Source organism: Poecilia mexicana, unplaced genomic scaffold (genome assembly GCF_051168715.1).
Source record: "Poecilia mexicana isolate PSO_F unplaced genomic scaffold, ASM5116871v1 scaffold_10, whole genome shotgun sequence".
Classification (NCBI taxonomy): domain Eukaryota; kingdom Metazoa; phylum Chordata; class Actinopteri; order Cyprinodontiformes; family Poeciliidae; genus Poecilia; species Poecilia mexicana.
Genome location: NW_028263379.1, coordinates 27,124,840 through 27,146,263, shown reverse-complemented (window position 1 = coordinate 27,146,263; position 21,424 = coordinate 27,124,840). Strand labels below are relative to the sequence as shown.

The window sequence follows — 21,424 nt, the reverse complement described above, 5'->3', positions numbered from 1 at the left end:
ATTAAATCTCTCAAGTGACTTATTGATATTCCCAAAATATTAGCTTAATTTGGCCACGTTTGATGGAGCGGTGTAATACGCCAAGCTTCATTAGCCGATACTGGCGGTAGGTTCATTTTTGTCTCGTGGCCTGCAGAGCATCTATTGATTTCTCACTGTGCCAGCCATTCTTTGGCATGACGCAGCTTGTTGCATATTAGTTCAGGCACTGCCTCTGTAATTTGAGGATCATCTCTAATCATTTTGTTGATTTGCTGAAGAATCAATTTGGAATGTGGATGTGGCATAGAGCGGCGGTGTCCTGGGACGAGCTTAACGACGGGCTGTAATTTAAAAAAAAAAAAAGAAAAAACGAGTTCAGCTTGGAAGAAATAATTAAAATGAGCAAAAGTTAGATAAAGCCTTTGCAATATTGCAAAAACCTTGCAGTATAAATTAAAGGCATGGTTCTCCATGCTCATTTGCTTCCCTCTGAACAAGGAGACTATAAATGTTTAGAAAGAGTACAGTTAAGCTTCGTTGGGGTCTAACGTGAGCCGCATGTTTGGAAACTCAAAAATACGAGCTCTTTTGCAGTCAGTGAACGCGCCAAACTAAGTGCTAACAGGTCCCGTTGACAACAGCCTTCTTGTGTGTGAAGAACATTCTTCGGTATCTGCACGGTGTCTAAGCATGAAGTCAGAAGTAGCACAAAACATCCAAGAAGCTATTAAGGAGGGAGCGTGTCGAGGCGTGTCGTGCTTGTTCAGACTGTGAGAGAGCAAGAACGCAAGACGTTCAGCAGATAACAAGAAGGCTGATCGGAATAGAGCGTATCAAGTAGCAAGCTGGATTTCAAAGTGCTGGCAGCCTTTCAGGGAATCTTAGGGTTAAAGCAAGGTCCACACTAGGAGAATGACACTCCTAGTAACGCACAGATGTGTACTTGAACCAAAACATCTCAATCAAACGCCTGAGTCACTTCATCAGTATGCAGTCAGGTTCTATAGAGTACCGCCAGTGACCTTATTGTGACCTTATTGTCGAACTTAGAAAACATTTTGGTAATCAGCTACCAAACTCCCGCCAGGGTATCTGTCTTTAAGAAACATTAATACCTACTTAAAATTTAAAAACTCGAAATGAGTTTTGTGGTTTGAACCTCCTTGAATCCGTCTTCTACAAAGTTGTAGCTTGTTGATTTAAGTGGCACAACAAGAGTTTTATTCAAACTCACTCTGTTCATTCACGCTGAAGATCAACTGTGTTTTACCTCTGAGTATCTTAAAGAAAATCTGTTCCTTCAACAGCTTTTTTTTCTTCTTTACTTTGTTCTGTCAACCAAAGTAGTCTAGACTCCCTACGACGGTATGAGAGAGGAAGAATTTTAACTGCAGTTACACAATGGCATATTCTCATGTTTTCTCAAGTGCTGGTTCAAACTTATGACTCACATTTCCTCCTGTCAATCAGAACGGTTGTTTAACACAACCTCATGTGAGAGAGAGCTGCAGGTTAGCCGGAGTATCAACAAGTAGATGTCAGGTACGGCGACCCAAAGCAAACACCAGCGCACAGTTTGGGATCTTTCTTAATAAACTGTGATTTTTGTGCACGGTCTTGCATTGCTCTGCTCACGGAGCTCCTCAGACTTCAGTAACGACACCCAGATCCCATCGCGGGCGTCTGCTGGAGATACCATCAACCTTCTGTTTGAGCAGAGGAACAATCTGATTGAGAAAAGAGGTTTACGCAGACAGCTCTGTATGCCTCAAACAAAGTCGGAAGTGAAAGCAGAGATAAAAATGTGCCTTTTTTTGTGTGTGTGTGTGTGTGTGTGTGTGTGGGGGGGTGTGTGTGTGTGTGTGTGTGTGTGTGTGTGTGTGTGTGTTTCTGTTTTCAGCTTGCGGGAGTTTGAGCTAGAGGGCTTTGATGAGGAGAAAACCGAGGCTCCTCTCATGCCGATAAAGACAGAATCCTTTGAAGGCTGAATTATTATGCAATGCTTGATTTTATTTCCAGTTTATGCGAGACGTTCACCATAAACTTGATGTCTTGTTTTAAGACGTGGACAGTCAACATGAGCACCGTGACGCCAGGGGGTCGTTGGGTGGATTGATGGACAAACGGACGGATTATATTTTTGACAAACAGCAGGAGCAAAAGCATAATTTTTCAAACATAATTTGGTACCTTTGCAGGTTGGATGGCGGGGCGAGAGGATTACTTTCCCAGGCACAGTCCAGGACAGAATTGCTTAAGGTTTTCATTATAGATAGCCAAAAATGAAATCAGAACATGTCTGTTCATTGCATATTTATCATCGGAAGTACTCATCTGTATGCTCTCAAGTTGCAAAGGTTTATCGATCGCATACAATTGCATTATTGCATGTCTAGCTGTTCTCAAAAGAGCTACTATCAAGGTTGTATTTACAGCTCAGTGATCATACATTTTATAAATTATTTATGCTCTTTAGTCCCACTGGCTTCATCCAAGATACTGCTATCCTGGACTTTCAGGTTTATGTTGTCATTTTACAAAAAAAAACAAGGCCTCATCAATTATCCCTTAACAAAATAAGATAATTGTTGAGGCATCACTAATTGTGATCCCATTCAATCTTTTTCTAAAGTGTAATATAAGAGGAAGTAAAACAGCTTGAAAACCCAAACAAAACGCTCAAGTTCCCCTGTTTGCGTCCTACAATGATAGGGAATATTTAACACCGTAATCACTTCTGACCGCTCCGCCTTAAGCAAGGCACAGAAACTCCGGTCGTTGCTATGGAGCTGCCACGGCAGCCATTAAAATGCAATTTAACAAGGAAACTCCCGGGTGTGACTGTGTGTAACTGAGTGTGAAGCACAGAGATTATTACCCCTGTTGTTCAGTCAGGCTTTCTTCAGCTGAACAAAAGTGAAAACGACAAACGTCAACAAATCGACTCGTCTTTTTGTTTACCCCCCAACCCCTCCACCCCAACAAACTTACAGGTGATGTAGTAGTTGACGTTCCTCTTGAACTCCAGGCCCATGTAGTTGGGGCTGAACTCCTGGAACTTGATGGTGAACTTGATGTTCTTCCCAGGCTTGTTGCAGTTCACCAGCACGTTGGGGTCGAGTACCGTGCTGCAGCTCTCCGCCTGCTCTCTCTTCACCAGATACAGCTTGTAGAACTCGTAGTCTCGGCCCTGGTCGGCGCTGGGACAGATGATATCCAGCTTGTCCCCGATGTCCGGGTAGATCACAAGACCCTTTCCAGGAAGAAACCTGGGGCGAGGCAAAAAAAATAAAGACAAATTGTTACTTCCAGATAAAAGGGATGGCCTGTGCAAGCAGCCACATATATCAAGCAGAGTTTATATAGTGTTAATACTTTTAGCCGAGGGAATTACGGGTTTAGATTCGTCTGAGACGGCCTGCGAGGCAAAACACTTGCGTGTTGCAGCTTGACATGGCCTCCAAACAAGTCAACAGAGTGTTTCACACAAATCCTCTGAAGATTTTTCTCATACTTGGATGTGACTCAAAGCATAACGAAAGTTAGCAAGAAAGAAGAGAGAGAAAGAGAGAAAGAGAGGGAGAGAGAGAGAGGTGCCGCAACACAAAATGGCCGCTTCGGATCGGATTCTGCAGAAGGAATGCAACAGATTTCTTTTTCATACTCTCAGAGTTTGGGGTAAGACCCGTGCTTTAGCGTAATAACAACGATGCTGCTACTTCAGAAGGCCGTTTCTGGAGGAACAACAGCGCGCAGCGGTCAGCTGAGAGGGTTAAGGCTTCTTGGTACATCCACCAATGCCCCGCCCCACCACCACCACCACCCGTCATGATCATCTACTGGTGGAGGATTAAGATAATCCATCTGACCTTACAGTACCTCTCCGCGTCGATTCTGCTGCCAACTCAATCAGATCGGCTTTTGTTCTCTTTTTATTCACTGAAGGTGGGGGACAGGAGGAGGCCCGGTGTGTGTAAATGCGTGTGAAGACCGGGGGCAAAGGTACACGGGTTTGCAACGGCGGTGTGTTTGGCCAGTGCTGGAGTGTGTGTGAGTGCTGGAGCGTCAACAGAAAGGGGCTGAGGTTGCACTCCTATTGGGAGCGGGGGGTGGAAACGCACGGTGGGGGCAGATGGGCTGAATCATTGTTCTGGACTTGTTTGGGGCTTAAAACGTCAACATGGTTCAGCTCTGTTGTCCCAGTTAGCCAAGCATTAACCCAGACAGCCGGACTGACCACGGGTGTGTTCATGTATAAGCGCGTGTGCGTGTGTGTGTGTGTGTGTTGTGATCGCAGACAGTGAGCCCAGCAGCGGGGCTATCTGCTAGATCTGCCCATGCCAGCGGATTTAAGGAGGATTTAGCAACGCGTGATGCATTTGTTGTTCTTTCTGATCCCTCACGGTATAACAAGACATCAGCGGCTGAAGGGGTGTAGGGGGTCCCTCTCTCTGTCTGTGTCGGTGTCTCCCCTCTTCCTCCCTCTCAGAGTATAATCTCACCTTATCTGCAGCCCCTCATTTCATCATCGTACACATCGTTTCACCACTAAATAACCTGCTCTTCAGACAAGCAGAAAAAAGCCACGACCTCTCCCCGGAAGAGACTAAAAGAGGAGTATGTGGAGACAAATCGTCCCGTGGCTGGGATGAGACAATTTTATGCTGGATCGATCCTGATCTGGGATTCAGAGGTCTGCAACTAAAGATATGATCCTTTTTTTTTCTTTTTCTTTTTTTTTGCGCCATACATAGCCTACCACTACTGACAGCAACACTCTTCACTATGGAAGTTGTTACAGAAGAAAGCTATTTTCACTGTAAGCGAGAAAGCTGCAAGAAGCTTCGTTCAGGTTGCTCGAAAAAGGAATTGGATGTCAGGAGATACAAGAAAGCTGAATGTATGGCAGCAAAGTTGTTTGGTTAGAATTAAGTTGTGTCACAGAACATCCTGAATTAGGATACATTTATAAATGTAACCTAAAATTGGGTTCTACGTTCCCAAGAACGAATAGATTCAAAATTGCAAATGCTAATCCTGCTAGCATTGTGCTTAACATGCAAAGTGGATGTTAAAGACACTTCATTCGCGTAATTATTCTTTGTTTTGAAATAAAACTGAAATGTATGGCTGTGTAAAGTCGACTGCTGTCTCTCACACAGTGTGACGTCGCCTCTGGCCTTGATGTTAACGATTAATAATGTCAGAAAGGCTTCTTAAGACTCCTGGATAGATACAATAAATGAAAGAAATTAACAATTTAACACATTAGTGTTTTTCCCCAAAAATATTAATTTGAAGTTCTTTTAAGTTTTGTTTTATGCCTGCAACACATCTAAGTATTAAATGGACAAAATTTTAGCGTCATCATTGACCTGCAGGCTTTTCAGTAATTCCACCATCCACCTTTAAAACAAACCAGGAAGTTGGCAGATTGAGTTATAATAAGAATGAGGCATATTTTTTGTGAAGAGGCCAAGTGCTCCATGGGGCCCTCTGCTGGCCTGGAGGCTCTAAGCAGCTGCCTCTGCAGCATGAAACATGTTAGCTACCCCAAAGTAATTGGACTACATTACTATTATTTACCATTAAGCACATGAAGAGCAAAATCAGAAAATAATATTTGTCCTGGTGGAAAAACTCAGCAGATCAAATCTTTGAGGAGTCTCCCACAAAATCTATGGTTGCTTCAGCTCTAGGGGGACGTCAAGGTTTTCTCAACTAATGATGTTAAACGCTGGCAAGGAGTCAGGCATTGTTCTAAAAGATTCTCAAAGAGTCCTCTTTTTTCAAGGAAAACCCCCCCATGAAAACGAACGACCGGATTAACATTCATGGCCATTCTTCAAGGAGGATAGGGGCATCACCAGCCAGATGACTTCATTCACAGAGGATAGATGTGATAAGCAAACTACAGAAAACAGTCCTTCCCGTCACCCGTATGATTATGATGCCATAATGACAGCATGTGTGGAAAGCAGGCCCCCCTCTCCCATCCCAGGGCTTGGATGCGGGTGAGACGTTATTTCCCCACTATTGTCTGACGCTCGCGGGTTTTGAAGGGGAGTGGGAGTGGGAGGGGATAGTGGGAGGGTTGAGGGGACGCGGGTTGCGCTAATTCAAGAGGCCGATAAGAGCGAGAACATGGGGTATCCCTTTGTCCTACTTCTAATAATTTGCTAGTGCTCAGCAGCAGCACTCTGCTTATGCCTGCTTGTTTTTTTGTGTGTGTTTAAGCAGACATATGTTTTCGTGTGTGTGTGTGTGTGTGTGTGTGTGTGGGTGTGTGTGTGTGCGTGCGTGTGTCTAAACGCACACCGGGCCTGGACACACGTGCATATGTCTATGAAGAAACAGACACAATCAGTCTCTAATTGGATCTACAAGATGCATCAATGAGGCATAAACACGTCTCCATAGCAACATCAGGCTTTGTTGCTGACCCCCCCACACCTCCTCCATCTCTCCATTCGTCCCCCCAATCTCAGCGCCCCCCCCACCTCTATTTCCACTCAGCAATCTCATTCTCCCCTCCTTTATCCTTTTCCTCTTATTCATCTCCTCAACATTTCCCTCATTTGGTTTTTCTCTCTTCCCCACCCGTCTCCATCCTCCCCTCACTTTACAAACACGCATAAAAAAGAGAAAGAAAAAAAACACCTACAGAAAACACAGGAAAGGGGCAAAAAAAAACATTTAAAAATCAGATCTCCACTCGTCTCATTCAACAAGTAGGTTTTGTATTATTTGCTTTGCAAATTTCTCCTTTTTGTCAAAAAAAAAAACCCTCGACAAAATAGCTTCAGCGTTAAAAAAGACCGGCTCTGGAATATAACGAGCCTCATGTCCCACTCACTCCATTGTCAGAGTCGCAATAATTTAGATGAACAATTAAGATTCTCAAAATCTTAATATCCCAATATCCTTGAAGGATTTATCTCAAGCCGGCTCCTGTCATTGATTCAATTTTCCGAAGCAGGCCTCATGGTTGGCGGTTAGATAGCTATCCTAAGTGAATTCTCTGCTTCTGTTTCCCAGCCTTTGTTAACTGTCTGCTATAATGAGGCTCTGGCTGCTGTGGAGGTCTGGAAGCGCCATCGCAGATGGGAAAGAAGCGGCATAAAAGAAATAGGGCAGCAATTAGTGTTTAGCCCAGTTTAAAAGCCCTCCACTTGGCAAGCTGCAGCCCAGCTCCAGTCCAGGATGTGAAACTAAACTGGTGGGCAGGGACTTTGTCTCCTGTTTGTCTCTCTGTGGGCTTAATCAGCACCACTCCGGTGAAACACACAGCCACGCCATGGAGAGGAGGAGACGAGTGACTGAACGTTATTGTACTTCTGAAGAGGTCGAAAAGGGAAAAAAGGGGGCTTGGGGGAGGGGGGGTGGATAAAAAAGGGGAGGTTGAATTGCATCTTTCATTCTCGTTGTCTGGAGACCCATAAGACCTGTTGATGAAAGAAGTTGGAGCGCACAGAGGAAGAGCTGTGCAGATACAAATAATGTTTCTGGGAAATGACCCCGAACGTGAGAGAGAGCCTCTATCCCCCTCGTGTCAAACGAGGTGGATCTGCCGGCACCAAGCAAAATACAACGGAGTCATTTTCAAAACAACCAAGCTAGGTTTGGTTTTGTTTCATCTGGACAGCTCCGCAGCATGCTCAATCCTGTAAAGAGCTTATCCAAACAGACCTACGCTGCAGCACAGTGGAGAGAGAACAGAAAACAACCGGGCAAAAAAGAGAGGAGAACCCCTCAAGCCCCCCCCGGCCGCCCCTCTTCTTTCTTTTTACATTCCACTGGTGAATATGAGCACATGATCTCACATATGCTACACCCCACACACACACACACACACACACACACACACACACACACACACACACACACACATTCACACACATATATACATGTGGAGGCACACAAAAGCACCATGGGGTGCATCCTGGACCTTCCCAGCCCAACTTCCCAGCCGCCCCCTATTCAAGCGTCCTGCCCTCGCCGACTTTTGGATAAAACGCCGCCTACACTCAGGCCCACTCAAAGCCCCTTACAGAGCCTCAATCCACCCCTTCCCCCTGTGTTCTCAACCCCCGTCCAGTCGACTCAAGCCCCTGCCCCGAGCCGCACTGGCAGGCAGCCTCTGCTGCCGGATGAATGGACCTGGGACCCGGGGTACCCGGGGAACCCGGGGAGAAAGAGGCTGGGATAGCTCATATCAACTGAATGGTCTTAAATTGATTTGTTCCTCCTGAGCACCATCAGCAGCATGCTGTACATTTTAATTAAAATATATTTTATCGAACTATGTAATCCGTCTCCATCAGAAGATCTATAGCCTCCGGTTCCTGCAACAGGCTGTGTTTCTGTTTTCCTCTTGCGTTTCATGTTAGAACAAGCTCCCCGTCCGTACATGATCGCCAGCACAACAGGTACTTTATCCCCTCGATATTACCATGGTAATTATCACACCAGGAGAAGTGTTGCAGCACCAATTATTATTTCTCTCCTACATTATCCACAAAAAAAATCACACTGGCTGCTTCCCCCTGTTATTAGAGATGACACTTTCCATAAGGCAGAGATATTTCTGGCCATTTCAATCAATACGCCATAGGCCACTACACCCACCAACCCACTGTAACCATGTAGCAAGGTTACAATGGAGTCAGAGAGGAACAAAGGATTGTTTTATGCAGAGGTTATGCCGCTAATACACAGCGTCTTACAAGAGCATTTACCTTTCAATCTTTTTTTTTACATTTTGGCACACTACAACTACAAGCTGCAACATAGTTTATTGGAATTTTACAGGATGGAATAACACAAACTAGAGCAATTGGTAAGTCAAAAGAAAGTTCTACACAATTATCCATATTTTTACCAAGAAAAAATTAAATAAAGTGTACCGTGCACTGATGTTTTTACTACAACGCCACTAAATAATTCACCATCTTTACATATCTGCAAACTGACATTTCTGCACGTTCAACAATCACTGAAACTCAGTCGGACTGGACAGAAAGTGTCGGTGAACAGCAATTTTGAATTCTTGCAACTCAATTTTCACTGGACCTCCCCTCGATCCTCAAGTCTTTTGAAGACTTCCGGCTGTCCGCCAGCATTGGCCTGTGTCCAGTTTTATTTACGGCGATGTGCTCTGATAATGTTCCGTCACACATAATGTGTTTTACGTTTGCCAAATTTGTGGAGTGCCTAGCTAGCAAAATTACACACTACGACGCATTGACCTGTCAACGAAAATAACTCAAATTTGTGGTTGCAACATGAGAAAGTTAATACTTTTGCTTCTACTTAACGGGACGCGTTTTTAAACCAGCGATTACCGACATGCTTGATTGTTTCATGCCGGTCACAAATGCTTCCAGCTCTCAATCAAGTCTGTAAATGTTAAAACGTCTGTCTCCAAGCAGGAACTGCTTACGCCTAGAACCGCTTTTTCAGATCCAGCGAGGTAGATCCACAAAGGCTCAGATTGGAAATGCTCAAACAGCAGCTTCTGAAATGGCTCCGCTCTCTAATATGCGGCTGAGATCCACTGAGCCCCGACACAGTGTTCCCGTTTCATACGAGGGAGAAACACACGTAGCACTAAACTGTCACTGTTTGCACAGACGCAGCACCAGCCTGAACCGTCTCGCGAGAAGGTAGGCTGGTCATAGGGTCTGTTCTCGTCGCCTGCAGCTAAAACGCTATTGCTTGTATACATAGCTGGCTTCTGTCAGGCCGTTGCAAGGGCAGATGTTCTTAAGGAGGCCTGACTATAAACATACACACATAAACACACACCCCGCAGTGTACACACACTGATTTCCTCACATGTCAAACACAGTAAACAAGTCGCCCCGGCGCGCGCACGGGCCACACACACATTAGCGAGGCGTACCAACAAACATGGGCATCCTAAAATTAAGCAAAACAAGATCCATCTGGCTCCTGAATTGTTTAGCAAAGCAGGAAGGATTTGACCCTTATTATAGAAATGGAGAAAAAAACTGGTGGCGGTGGATAAACTAAGCTGGGGCCGCATTGCATTTTAACTCCAGAAGGCCCCTGCGTTGCTGCAGCGACTTGCTGAAAAGCGAAGCGCTCGGAATTTCCCCCCTCGGGCCGTCCTCGCTGGAGAGACACAAACGACGACTTCAGACGCAAGAGGCGAAGACTGAGGATGCCGAGTTCCACCCCGCTGAGAGCCGCTTTTGTACGTGTGAACACAGACGCCCTCTCGCTCTCACAGGCTAATGCTCGCTAGCTCCCGACGGCTCAGTCGGCAGGCTGGCATGCAGAGCAGATCAGATTCAGTGTGACTCATAGCAGTTGCACACCGGCGAGCTAGAACACAGACGCGAGCGCGGCTGACACACACCTCTCATGTTCACCAAACAAGCTCAGTATGCTCGCCCTCTATCACTGTCACATGAAGGGCTAGCATCGCACAATCAGAGGCTGTAACGAGCTAACGAGATGACGTCCAGATGGCCTTGTCACAAGGAGGACAGAAGTGGACCTTGTTACGAGGCGAACAAGCTGAAGAGGACTGTCGAGCGAGAAGGGTTGCGAGAAGTCATTAGGGAGGAGAAAGAGTATAATCTGTTTCTTCTTATGGCCTCCGTGGTTTCTGTCAGTGCCGAGTCCGTCCCTCTTTAAGAGCAGGGGAGTTTAAGCGAGCGAGGGTGTGCGCTGTTGTGATTGAGTGTCATCCTTGGTATCAGTGACAGAGAGAGGAAGCCCAGACTGCTGCTCTTTGGGTCCCCAGTTATTCATCCAGGAGCCCAGGGACTGAGCTCTTCCAGCTGGGCTGCGAGGAGAGGAGGAAAGGAAAGGCGAGGCAGGGAGAGGAAAGGAAAGGAGAAGAGAAGAGGAGAGATGATTTTGGCTTGGCTTTAGACAAAACCATTTGGGTCAGTTTCAGCCTGAGTTTAGCCCTCGTTCTGGGACTGTTCCATGACCTAAAGACACACAAGCCTCTCTTCCCTCCTCCTCCTTGGTTTCTTCTCTGACACACTCGCACAAACACAAACACACGCATTCACACACACACACACACACGTAGCCAGCTGCCTCCCATCACAGAGGAGCAGCCACAGATGGGCCCTGCTTGCTCCATAAAGATCTCTCCACAGGCCCAGTCTACAGTCACAGCCAAACCCGCCTGGCCTGAGCTCACTGTCTATGTGTGATGTGTGCGATGCATGTAGGCACACAGGCCTGAGTGGGTGAGCGTGAGTGTGTGTTGTCGTGCCAGCCCCCTCCCAAGTCGAGCCAAATTTCGATGTCCAACAGTCGTAGAGAGAGGAGTCCCCGAGGACCAGGCACTGCTGAGCCCAGTGCTTCCTGAATATCTGTATTCAGGGGAACATTAACCAAAAAGATTCCTCTAGGAATCAATACCCCCATCCACCCTTCTTCACCTGATATTACCCACAACCACCTGGAGGAGCGGATGGAGTAACTAAAGAGGAAAAGAATCATAATCATCATCAAACCCACACAGCTTGCGCAGATTGCTACAGATGACATTTTGTGGTCTGTATCTCCAATTCCCTTAATAGACTCGCAAAAGGCATTCAAAAGACCCTCTTTAATGCTGCATTCAATCAGACTCAGCAATAAACAGGGACAAAAGCTGAAATCACAGATATTTTATCCCAATTATTTTCATTCTTTCTGACACAGATAGAACCAGTCAGAGTTGAATTCGTTTTGAACAATTGTCCTTCCATCTCAGCATGCCGGAGCTGGAGGGATCGGGTTTTCTGATTGAACAGCAAAACAAAGGGAGAGAAAACTCATTGGGGGAGGAGAGGTTTGTTGCACTTTAGAGCCACAATTCGGTGATTTTTTTTTTTTTTTCTTTCAAAATCTTCACAACTCTCAGAGGTGGGGTGGGGGAGTGGTTCAGGCTGACCTGCCCAGCATTATATTTTGGCACCGACACATCTGGGAATTAAATCAGCCGGTGATCAGGAAGGGGCCGTGGGGCGGGGGGAACTCCAAAACAAACCTGACACCCATTGCTAATGAGGTTTTTCTTTGAGGAATCGGTTTGACATTTAGGGAAATATGTTTATTTGCTTTCTTCTCAGGAAAGAATATTGGTTCCAGCCACATGTTTGTGCAGTCAAAATTAGGCACTAGCTAGCAAGAAGATTGATTATTTAGATTGGTTTAGGCATTTTTACTTTAGTTTAGCTTAAAGCCTGCATAGAAACCATGTAAGGGAGTAAACGGCTAGCACAAGTTACTAAATGTTAACTCTGTCTGATTGGTTGCTTCAATGAGATACCACGGTCACGATAAACTGAAGAAACGGCATGAAAAATGTAAGCAATTTTTACAACTAACCTTGTTGTACCCTCATACTTGATAATCGGAAGGTTTCCTAGCAAGAAGACATGAAGCAGAAACTCTATTACAAATACCTAAATGACGCCATAAAACAGAGACATTAACAGTAAATAATATTTGGTCCCTCCGAGCGCATGTTTGCTCCGTCTCATAATATAGACATTAGCTACTTCCTGTTAGAACTTTATGTGAACCCTTTACGATTTAAGTGGAGCTGAGTGGGTATTTTATAAGGCTGCGTGTTGTTAACAGGTGTTAATATGACACAGCGAGGCAATCTGGAGAGAAACCAAAGCCTTCCTGGAAGAACAAAGGGACGACACGGTTACGCAGAAAGCAAATCAATCAATCTCTGCCAGAGCACGTCTGGCTCTGACAGCACAGCTCTGAACCCAGACATAAAAGATCGTACGCTGCAAAGTTCAAAATACTTCCATTGTTCATCTGTCAGCGTGAGAGACAATTGCAAGGGAGCGGGAGGGGAAAATACTAACACAATATTTATCTTGTGTCCCCTTCCCTCCTGACTAGCTCTTTTTTAATATATTCCTGCTATTGTCAGGAGCTCCTCGAGATGGATGGGCAGAGCAGTCCGGTAGGTGATACGTGTCGGCTACAAGCACGGCGCAGACGCCTGCGCCTTCTCCAGAGTCTCCTATCTCAGACAACGGCAATAACTCAGTCACCAACAAACAACAACCGTCGCCTTCTTTTTTTCCTTTGTGGCAGATCAGTTCGTCGGTGGTTGGCGGTTTGTCTTCTGCATTGTTCTTAAAACAGCTTCCCTGGGAAACGGGGAAAAGTCAAACAGCTGACAAGTCGTCGCCTCGTGAACCCTCTCCTCCTTTCACCCACTCAGCCACACTGGCAATGTGACACACGCGCTCCCTCTCACCCATTCTCTTATTTCTCCTTATCCACACAATTCTTAACATCGCTCATCAGGCGCTTGTCAGGCTTCACGCCACGCAACCCCTGTCTAAACAGGCTGTGAGCGCCTGCATCTCGCGTACACTGACTGCCTCCTTTCAAGGCCGGCGACTCTTGATCATTTCACGTCAAGACATCTGAGACCTGCGACGGCCGCCAGCCTTCACTCACTTCGCTCAAAAGTCGAAAGGAAAAAAAAAAAAAAAAAAAAACCTCTCTGAAAGTCTGACACATTTCTGCAGCGTGGACACATTCCTCCTAACTTAGTTTTCACTCAGCCCAAGGCAAATGAGAGCTAAAAAAGACCATGTGTGGCGCAATAAAATGAAGCTATAACAGTCTACTCCCTGTAGCAATACCTGTTCAGGATGCATGTCTGTACCTGGGCCTCACTTGAGCCTGTTGCGACTGGTCATGCGGTGCGATCTGAGGCGCATGTATGACCGAGGGGAATTATCAAGTGCTCGAACAGGGACATATGCATGCATGAGAGCTCACGAAAACAAACCCGCTCCCGCATAGCATGCACGTTATATACACACACAGGCATTCTTTAAAAGCCAACAGTAGCGAAACAAGAGAAGATGGGCCTCTCTGTGTGCAAGTGACAGAGTGAATTACACGCACAGCTAAAACACAGGCTTCCTGTCTAACACAAGCGGCGCTGGATGGCTTTCAGATGGATTCTGGCGAGTCTTGTGCAAACAGTGAGTCAATATCGGGATAATGGCCGATCGTCGAGGAAGAACAATTCGCGGGCGATTTGGGAAGAACATGTGTGTTTGCAGGGCACTTTGTACCGCGGGCTTGTCACCGAGCCATCACCGGCGTGGCGCCCGGCCAACGTGTTCCATTAACGGAGCCTGTCAGCGCAAACAGCGCTGAGATATTTGAGCGTTTCCAAGCGAGCTGTGACGGCGTAGTTCTTCTCCCCCTGCAATAATTTGCAATAATGACAAATTTGCGTTACGAGCAAACAACAAGATTTGAAACCGTCACCACTTTGACTGATATTTATGTCTGTCGCTGGCTCTTTCATTACCATAAAGCATGTTTAATGTTTCTCAGCTGCGTGAGAGGGCTGCCACACAACAGACGAGTGCCCTAGATTTAGTGTGTCTCTCGCTCTCTCTCTCGCTGCTTCTCGGGCTCTTTTAACAGCTGTGTTCGCGCACTTCAGGACATACCCACACGACCGAGTGGACTGAGAGAGAGGGCAAAAGAGGGAAGAAAAGAGCGGAGCCGGAGAAAAGGAGGGGGGGGAGCAAAGAACGTGGTGCCAACTAGAGAGGCCCACCGTGCCTCAGTCCCATCCCTCCAGCTGAGGGCTTTGATTCGCCTGATTGTCTCCAATATTGAGACACACAATAAACACAACACTTGGCCACCATTTGCAATTCTAATCAGTCCCTCTCAACCAGCCTGGACAACTCAGCCAGAGCCCTCTGGGATATCACTCATCTGACTGCAAAATAATGACACAATCATCGCCATGGCTACGCTCCGGCGACATCCCATGAGCAGCCAGCACCGAGAGGATATTAAAACATAGGAGTACTTGGGAGAACTAAATGAATTAGCCAGGAGATTAGTTGGATACCAGGTTAATGAATGTGCCCGCCTTACATTGAGGGGGAGCGCTCAACACTCTCCTCCACCCCCCAATCCCACAAATATTCAAGCCCCCACCTTCTTACAAAAAAATTATAAGCAGCCAGTAGGCAAGCTAACAGGTCTACACCTGCTTCTGTGGAGCGTGCTCCAACAGGATTTCAATAAACCATCTTCTTTCAACATAATAATTCAGACTGTGTAAACTTGGCTTGATGGTTCGACGATAAGTCAGTCAGTTGCAAACTTTAATTTTATCTGATGTAACATGCAGAGAAAGAGCTTCTGAACCAGCCTGGAAAAAAAAAATAAAAAAGCGATACCATCATCCCGCAAGCATGTTTGTGTTCATGTTTAAATTGAGCAAAAAGTTGATTTCCCCGAGCCTTAGCATGAGCGTGAAGATAACGGAGGTGTGGTGTTTAACAAACTTTCCCCAGAAATCAAACATATGTGAACCTGAAAAGCCCATCTGTTTGCTGGTTTCATTCACTCGACAGCCTGACGGTAATGGATGCACGCAGATAAACGAGAGCAAAAGCGACGCGCAATCATCCACGTTTTAGTAGCCTTGATGCACTCGCTTTTAGAAGTCACCCGGAAGATGAGCGCCTCAAATTTCTCCAGGAAAAATAACAGACGCATTTTATGAAAAAAGAAAAAAAAAGAAAACACAGAAATTTGACTTGCAAATCACTCTGGTGATTCATAGCGGTGAGCATGCTCGTCTGCCCTCGTTTTCGAGCTTCAGCCGCACGTGTGTTTAGGTGATCCGTGCACACACGCGTGCATGTACATGCGTGTGTGTGTGTGTGTGTGTGTGTGTGTGTGTGTGTGTGTGTGTGTGTGTGTGTGTGTGTGTGCTGGTTGCTTGTGCAGGCATGTGAATGACAGCCTGTCAGTGAAAGGGACGTCATTATCTGGATGATGTCTGTGCGTGAGCTATGACCGGGAGCAGGGTCACATCAGTGGTGCGGGCCCAACACTGTCCAGACAGGAAGCATTACTTTATGATTTCTCTCCAGGACAGAAGCACTCGTCACAATCTGCAACCCTGCAGCTCGACCTCATTTCTAGAGGTTACTGCAATACACACAGCGGAGAAGTGCGGGTGCTCGTGCGCATGTGGTACATTCATGACAATAGCATGATGGATGGCTATCTCCAAAGTCTTATTTCTGTACCAGGGCTATTACTTTAGAATAACAAAGTGGGGATTTTTTTTTTTTGCTTTGTTCTCAGGGCCTTGAAGAGAGGAGCTCTGGTAAACCTCTCCCCTCCCTGTCCTTACCCTTTGACTTTTTCTGTGTTGCAACAATGCAGGGGGGTTTAGTTCAGTGTCCTGCAGTCGATCTGTTAGGGCGCTGATAAGAGAGGCTGATGGATAGGTTTAATCAGCCAAGCGCAAGGATCAAGACCATGGGACAGATCAATCAAAAGCTGTGTGGCTTATAAAAGAAATGGTTTTTATCAGTGTCAAAGGGCTCTGGGTCTTTTTTTTTTATTCCACAAAAGAATAAAACCAACATTAGCACCAAAAAAAAGTGAGGAGTTCAAACAAGGGATAGGCTGGTTACTGGCAAAGTATACCATGGTTTTAAAAAGGTACAATTTCCAAACCCTTAAAAATACCGTACTTTTAATAAGATTCCAGAGAAAGCACAGGGAGTGACCAGAGTATTCTCTAGCCATATGCGGGATATGGCAAAACCATAGCTGCACCTTCATGTGCCAGATTTCTTCACAGAGTTATGTCCCTTTGTCCCTTTTACGCCTCAGTTTGAGGTGCACAGCATTGACTGCAGCTTCTACTTTAAACAGTATGTGCAGCCACAGATCAAGTCCGAAAGACTTTATAGCAGAAGAGGAAGTAGACTCTTAGCAAACAACTACAAGGTTTGACCTTAAAAAATTTTCCTCAGCCAGGTTAGGAAGCCGAAGAAAAGCTACCACACTTTTCCCTCACTTATAAGAAAACGACATCCAGCTGCTTGACAATATTTCTGATGGCAAAAGACACAGACCGCCATGTTAAGGGAACCGCTACCTCTTACTACAGCCGCCGGTAAGCTACAAGTCTCTAGCCTTCAGACTAGCCATCTGAGCAGATAAACCGAATCATTAATGGTGATCATTGATTTGTATCTGAAGTCAGAGTCTGAATCTGGAAAAGATGCTACACCTGAGCGGAGCGTGTTATAGTTGTACGAGAGAAAACCAGTGGGATTTGCTAATCGCTGCACTACAAGACAATGGCAGTGGGTTTCTTTAAAACAGAAAAGGAAAACGCTATCACATATATAAATAGTACCGTGTCCCACTGATTGAATGTCATCCAAACCATCAAAAATATGTATTAACAGATTTCACAGGCAACCTTCCCTACGATTTACAAATGAGAAGGCTGGATAATGAATTGAGAGTTGCTAGGTGCGCTCCAAATGTAGCAACTTCTCGTATTTCTGGCTGAAAACACACACAAAAACATATATAAATGAATGAAATAAATCACAAGAGCTGGTTGTTACCTTGTTATATTCACAATGGAGAAAATGGCAAAAATGTACAACATTCTGTAAACAAAGCACTTAACAACTACTACCAAATTTAGAGGACGGTTGTCAAAATGTTGCTTTAGTTTATGTATTAACATAAAAACAACATTAAACATGAATAACATTACTATGATAACTATCACAGAATAATTACTAGTTAAAACATTATGTTTTTTTAAGTTGTTGCATACATAGCATGGTATTTTGACTTAGTTATTAGGCTAAGAAAACCCTATATTAGCCATTGCAGAGACACTGGACTACACTAACAAAGGTGAAAATGCATGAAAAGCTATGTATAAATATATAAGATAAAAGTGGTAGAAAAATGTCCATATTATCATAGCTGGAGATTAATCAGTCACACTGATCAGAATTAGCCAAAATTCCCTTAATCGACTATAACTCATCATTGGCAGGTCAAATCCTAAACCCTACACATTAAAACAAGGAAATCCAAGCCAATGTACTTTGAGGCACATTTTTCAGTAAATGAGAAACGGAAATGAATATCAGTCAGGAAATCCCCAATTGGTGCATCTCCAATCAAAACCAACTGATGCTTGAACCGAAGCTAATTTCTATATGAAGCTCTCACAAGAAAAACTAAAACGCTATGAAGAATGAAGGAGACAGCAATGCGCATGGAACGAGATAACTCACTGCCATAAGTAGGGCACAGTGATTTTAATACGCAGCTGCCGTCTGTGCCTTAAAAGCAGCTTCTTATCAGAAAATGTGACTGACAAGTCTATTCTCTGCTTACAATCCTAGCTCATGATTGTAAAAGACAGCTACACATGTCCCATCAAATCCAAGACAAATTAGTAGCTCTTTCTTTTCTTCCCCTCCCTCCTCCTCCCTGAACAGAAGATCTTATCCAGGCAGACATGCTTAAGTTGTCAGTGAATCCCTAAAACCCATACTGAACAACATATTGACTGATGCAATCAGAGAGACACACATCATTAGGCTCATTAACAGTGAACGGAGAAAGGGGAGGACGGCCTAACTGGTGCGGCGGGAGTCTCTGTCTGTTCCGATAACGGCCCGCCTTTAACAGGCGGGAGCCGGGCGAGACGCAGGCTGTATGAAGCGTGTGCTAATAAATAGCTCGTCTGGCGCGATGCTGTTCTCTCTCTGGTCCGCCGTAACCGGGCCGGGCTGCGGCCTCGTAAAAGACGCTCCACGTGTTGTTTTAGGAAGCTATTACAAACTGGGCTATCTCCATTACGAGGGCTATCCGATCGTTATTGCAGCCATCTGCAAACACACACTCAAACCATAATCGGCACAAGCAGACCACAGCTGACTCCTGAGTTGTTGCACAACACGCATCCATAATAACTTCTGCTTCCGTGAGTGTGTGTGTGGGTGTGTGTGTGTGTGTGCGGACGTCCCAGCTGCTGCCCTCATCACCGTTGCCACTTTTGGTCCAACACGTTTACATCGGCTCACTTCGCTGACACCGATGCCATCCCGGAGTTGCCACCAAATAGTGAGGCCTATTTTTTTTTTTTTTTTTTTTTTTTTTGCAAGGCTCAATCCGTGCAATGCCACTGCAATCTCCCGGCCGGAGCAGCTCACACCCTTCAAAGGCTCATCACAGGACGCAGATCTAATGCGGAGAGATGGCGGGTTAAAGCCTCAGCTAGGCACGCTGCTTTGAAGCGACTGCTCACCCCCCCAGACCCCTCCTGTAGGAGCCAAATCATTTCCCTTCCATTGTGGGAGAGGCGCACTAGCAGCTCCATTTGATGGCAAGAATCACGCCACTCCATTCCGGGACAGGAAAAAAGCAAAGATGAATGAGAGTCGACCCCAGATGTAAAAAAGTAAAAATAAAAGGGGAGGGGGGGGGGGCTCTTCTCCATGATAAATACGTTCATGTATATTTGAAATCTGAATCAGCCCTGCATAATGCACAGGCAGGGCTCAGACTTGAGATTCTTGACAGGCAAGAGGTGCTACAATCAGGGGTGTATAAATAAATCAGTAAAACGCAGCAAACAGAGCTCCTTAAGAGCGGGGACGCCTGGCCTGTGCTCGGCGCGCAGAAGGAAACGGATTCGCTGAGGTTTGTCTGCAAAGAAAAGCTTTCATCTTCGCAGACAGGAGAAGGAGAAGAGAGGAGTGATGTGTTGGAGGTTCGGGCCTGTCATGTTTCACAGTGGGGGGACTTGAAAGACAGATGAGAATAGCTAAAAGCAGTTGAAGTTTTTCAGCGCGCGGGTGAAAGCTGGAGATGAGATAGGAGAACGTGGAAGGAGCACCGCACATTACGATTAGCGGGCTAAAACATCACAGAGCGACAGATTACACTGCAGGGACCGGAGAGGGAGAAACCCACCCTCGGATACTCATTAAATCAAGCCGACGCGGGGCCCTCACTCTTATTCTCTCCATAGTTCATAAAGCGAGCCGAGAGGTTCTTTTTTTTTTTTCTTCGGATATTGTGTTTGCTTTAGCAGCCCCCTTTCGCTGCTTTTTCCAATATCGGGGAAGATGAGAGGCTTCCACGGCCGAGCACATCATGTGGGAGAATAAACGCGCACCTAATGGGGAACATGTGTGTGAGGGAGATGAAACAGGGGGGGGGTGGAGGGGGAGGCCGCCCATCATATGAAAAAGGATGAAATATAGACCCGCGTCCCAGCGAGCTCCGATCCCGGCGGTAGGAACGCGGCGTGAAGGGGAAGCGGCGGACCCCCTGACGGGCTCCTGCACACACAAGCCGTCAATGTGGGCCTTTCTGGAGCGGGCTCATGCAGAGGCAAGAGTCTGACAGTGACATCTCCATTCACTCTTGAATTCTTTTTCTCTTCCAAACATGCATGAACACACACACACACACACCCACACGCGCACACACACACACACACACACACACACACACACACACACACACACACACACACACACACACACACACACACACACACACATATATAGCGCCAGAGGCCATGGGAGGAGGAGCAGCAGTAGGGGCATTTAAAAAAAACAACGCCTTTCTCTCTTACCATGGGTCTCTGCGGGGTTTAGCATTGCATTATGGGAAGATTAGAATTAGGGGTGCCGTACTATCTGATGTCATTGTTGCTTTTGCATTGTCTGGACGGCTTGTGGAACTGGGACCTGATGGCGAGCAGATTTCTCTCCCGGCGTGGAAAAAAAAAAAAAAAAGAAAAAAGCTCAGGTTTGCAATTGTGATTGATTACAGGTTCCTATTGTATCTGTCTGGTACGTCTCTATTGGAAGAAGAATCAGTCAGACAATAAAAGACAGAAAAAAAAAAACTCACGGCAAACGCTCCACATATGACTCCATCCATCAAGTCAGCAATCAAAATAATTCAATTAAGAGACTTAAATCCCGCTGGCTTACGAGTCCCTGCTCCAATAGCCCAGAAACAAACTCAATTTGCAGACAATCTATACATGATAGCATTAACTCCACTTTATAGCTCCAATCTCTCCCCTCCCTCCCTCCCCCCACACTTACATGTTCCAAATATCAGGGGAAATTCAAAGGAAATAGCAAAGTTATGGTGTTTACTTAGAGACGGGACGACTTGGAAGACATTAAATAAACAAGAGCAACTTCAGATGCATAATGGAATTCCAGACGGGCTGTCCAGACGACTAAGCTAATTTGCAAGTTGTCCGAAACACAAGAAACTTTGCAAATGGCTTTTTATAGCTCTGGTAAATGGCCATACATCAGAGTTGCAGGATTGTGGACATAAGACGGGGGGGGGAGAGGTTGCTGAATATGTGTGTAATTGTCTCCACCCCCCCACCAACCCTCACTCACCCGTTTCCGAGGTGTGAAAGAGAATGCGGGGTTTGCGCCGGGACATCCCAGGGAGAGGCGATTGAAGCGTCAGTCACAGCTGCCACACGGGGCCCCGGCGCGGACCAAATCCCAGGCCCGGGCCTTTGCGGGGCGGAGTGGCCGTGGACCAGGCCTGGGAGCAGCGG

The 21,424-nt window shown here is 45.9% G+C and overlaps 1 protein-coding gene across 1 annotated transcript in view; it reads right to left on the bottom strand.

Moving 5' to 3' along the window:
- Window positions 1-21,424, bottom strand: part of efnb1 (ephrin-B1) — an 82,250-nt gene that overhangs the window by 47,107 nt on the left and 13,719 nt on the right. Inside the window, exon 2 of the mRNA XM_015008051.2 lies at window positions 2,974-3,251. Within this exon, the coding sequence (XP_014863537.2) occupies window positions 2,974-3,251 (278 nt within the window). The remainder of the gene's footprint in view (window positions 1-2,973; window positions 3,252-21,424) is intronic.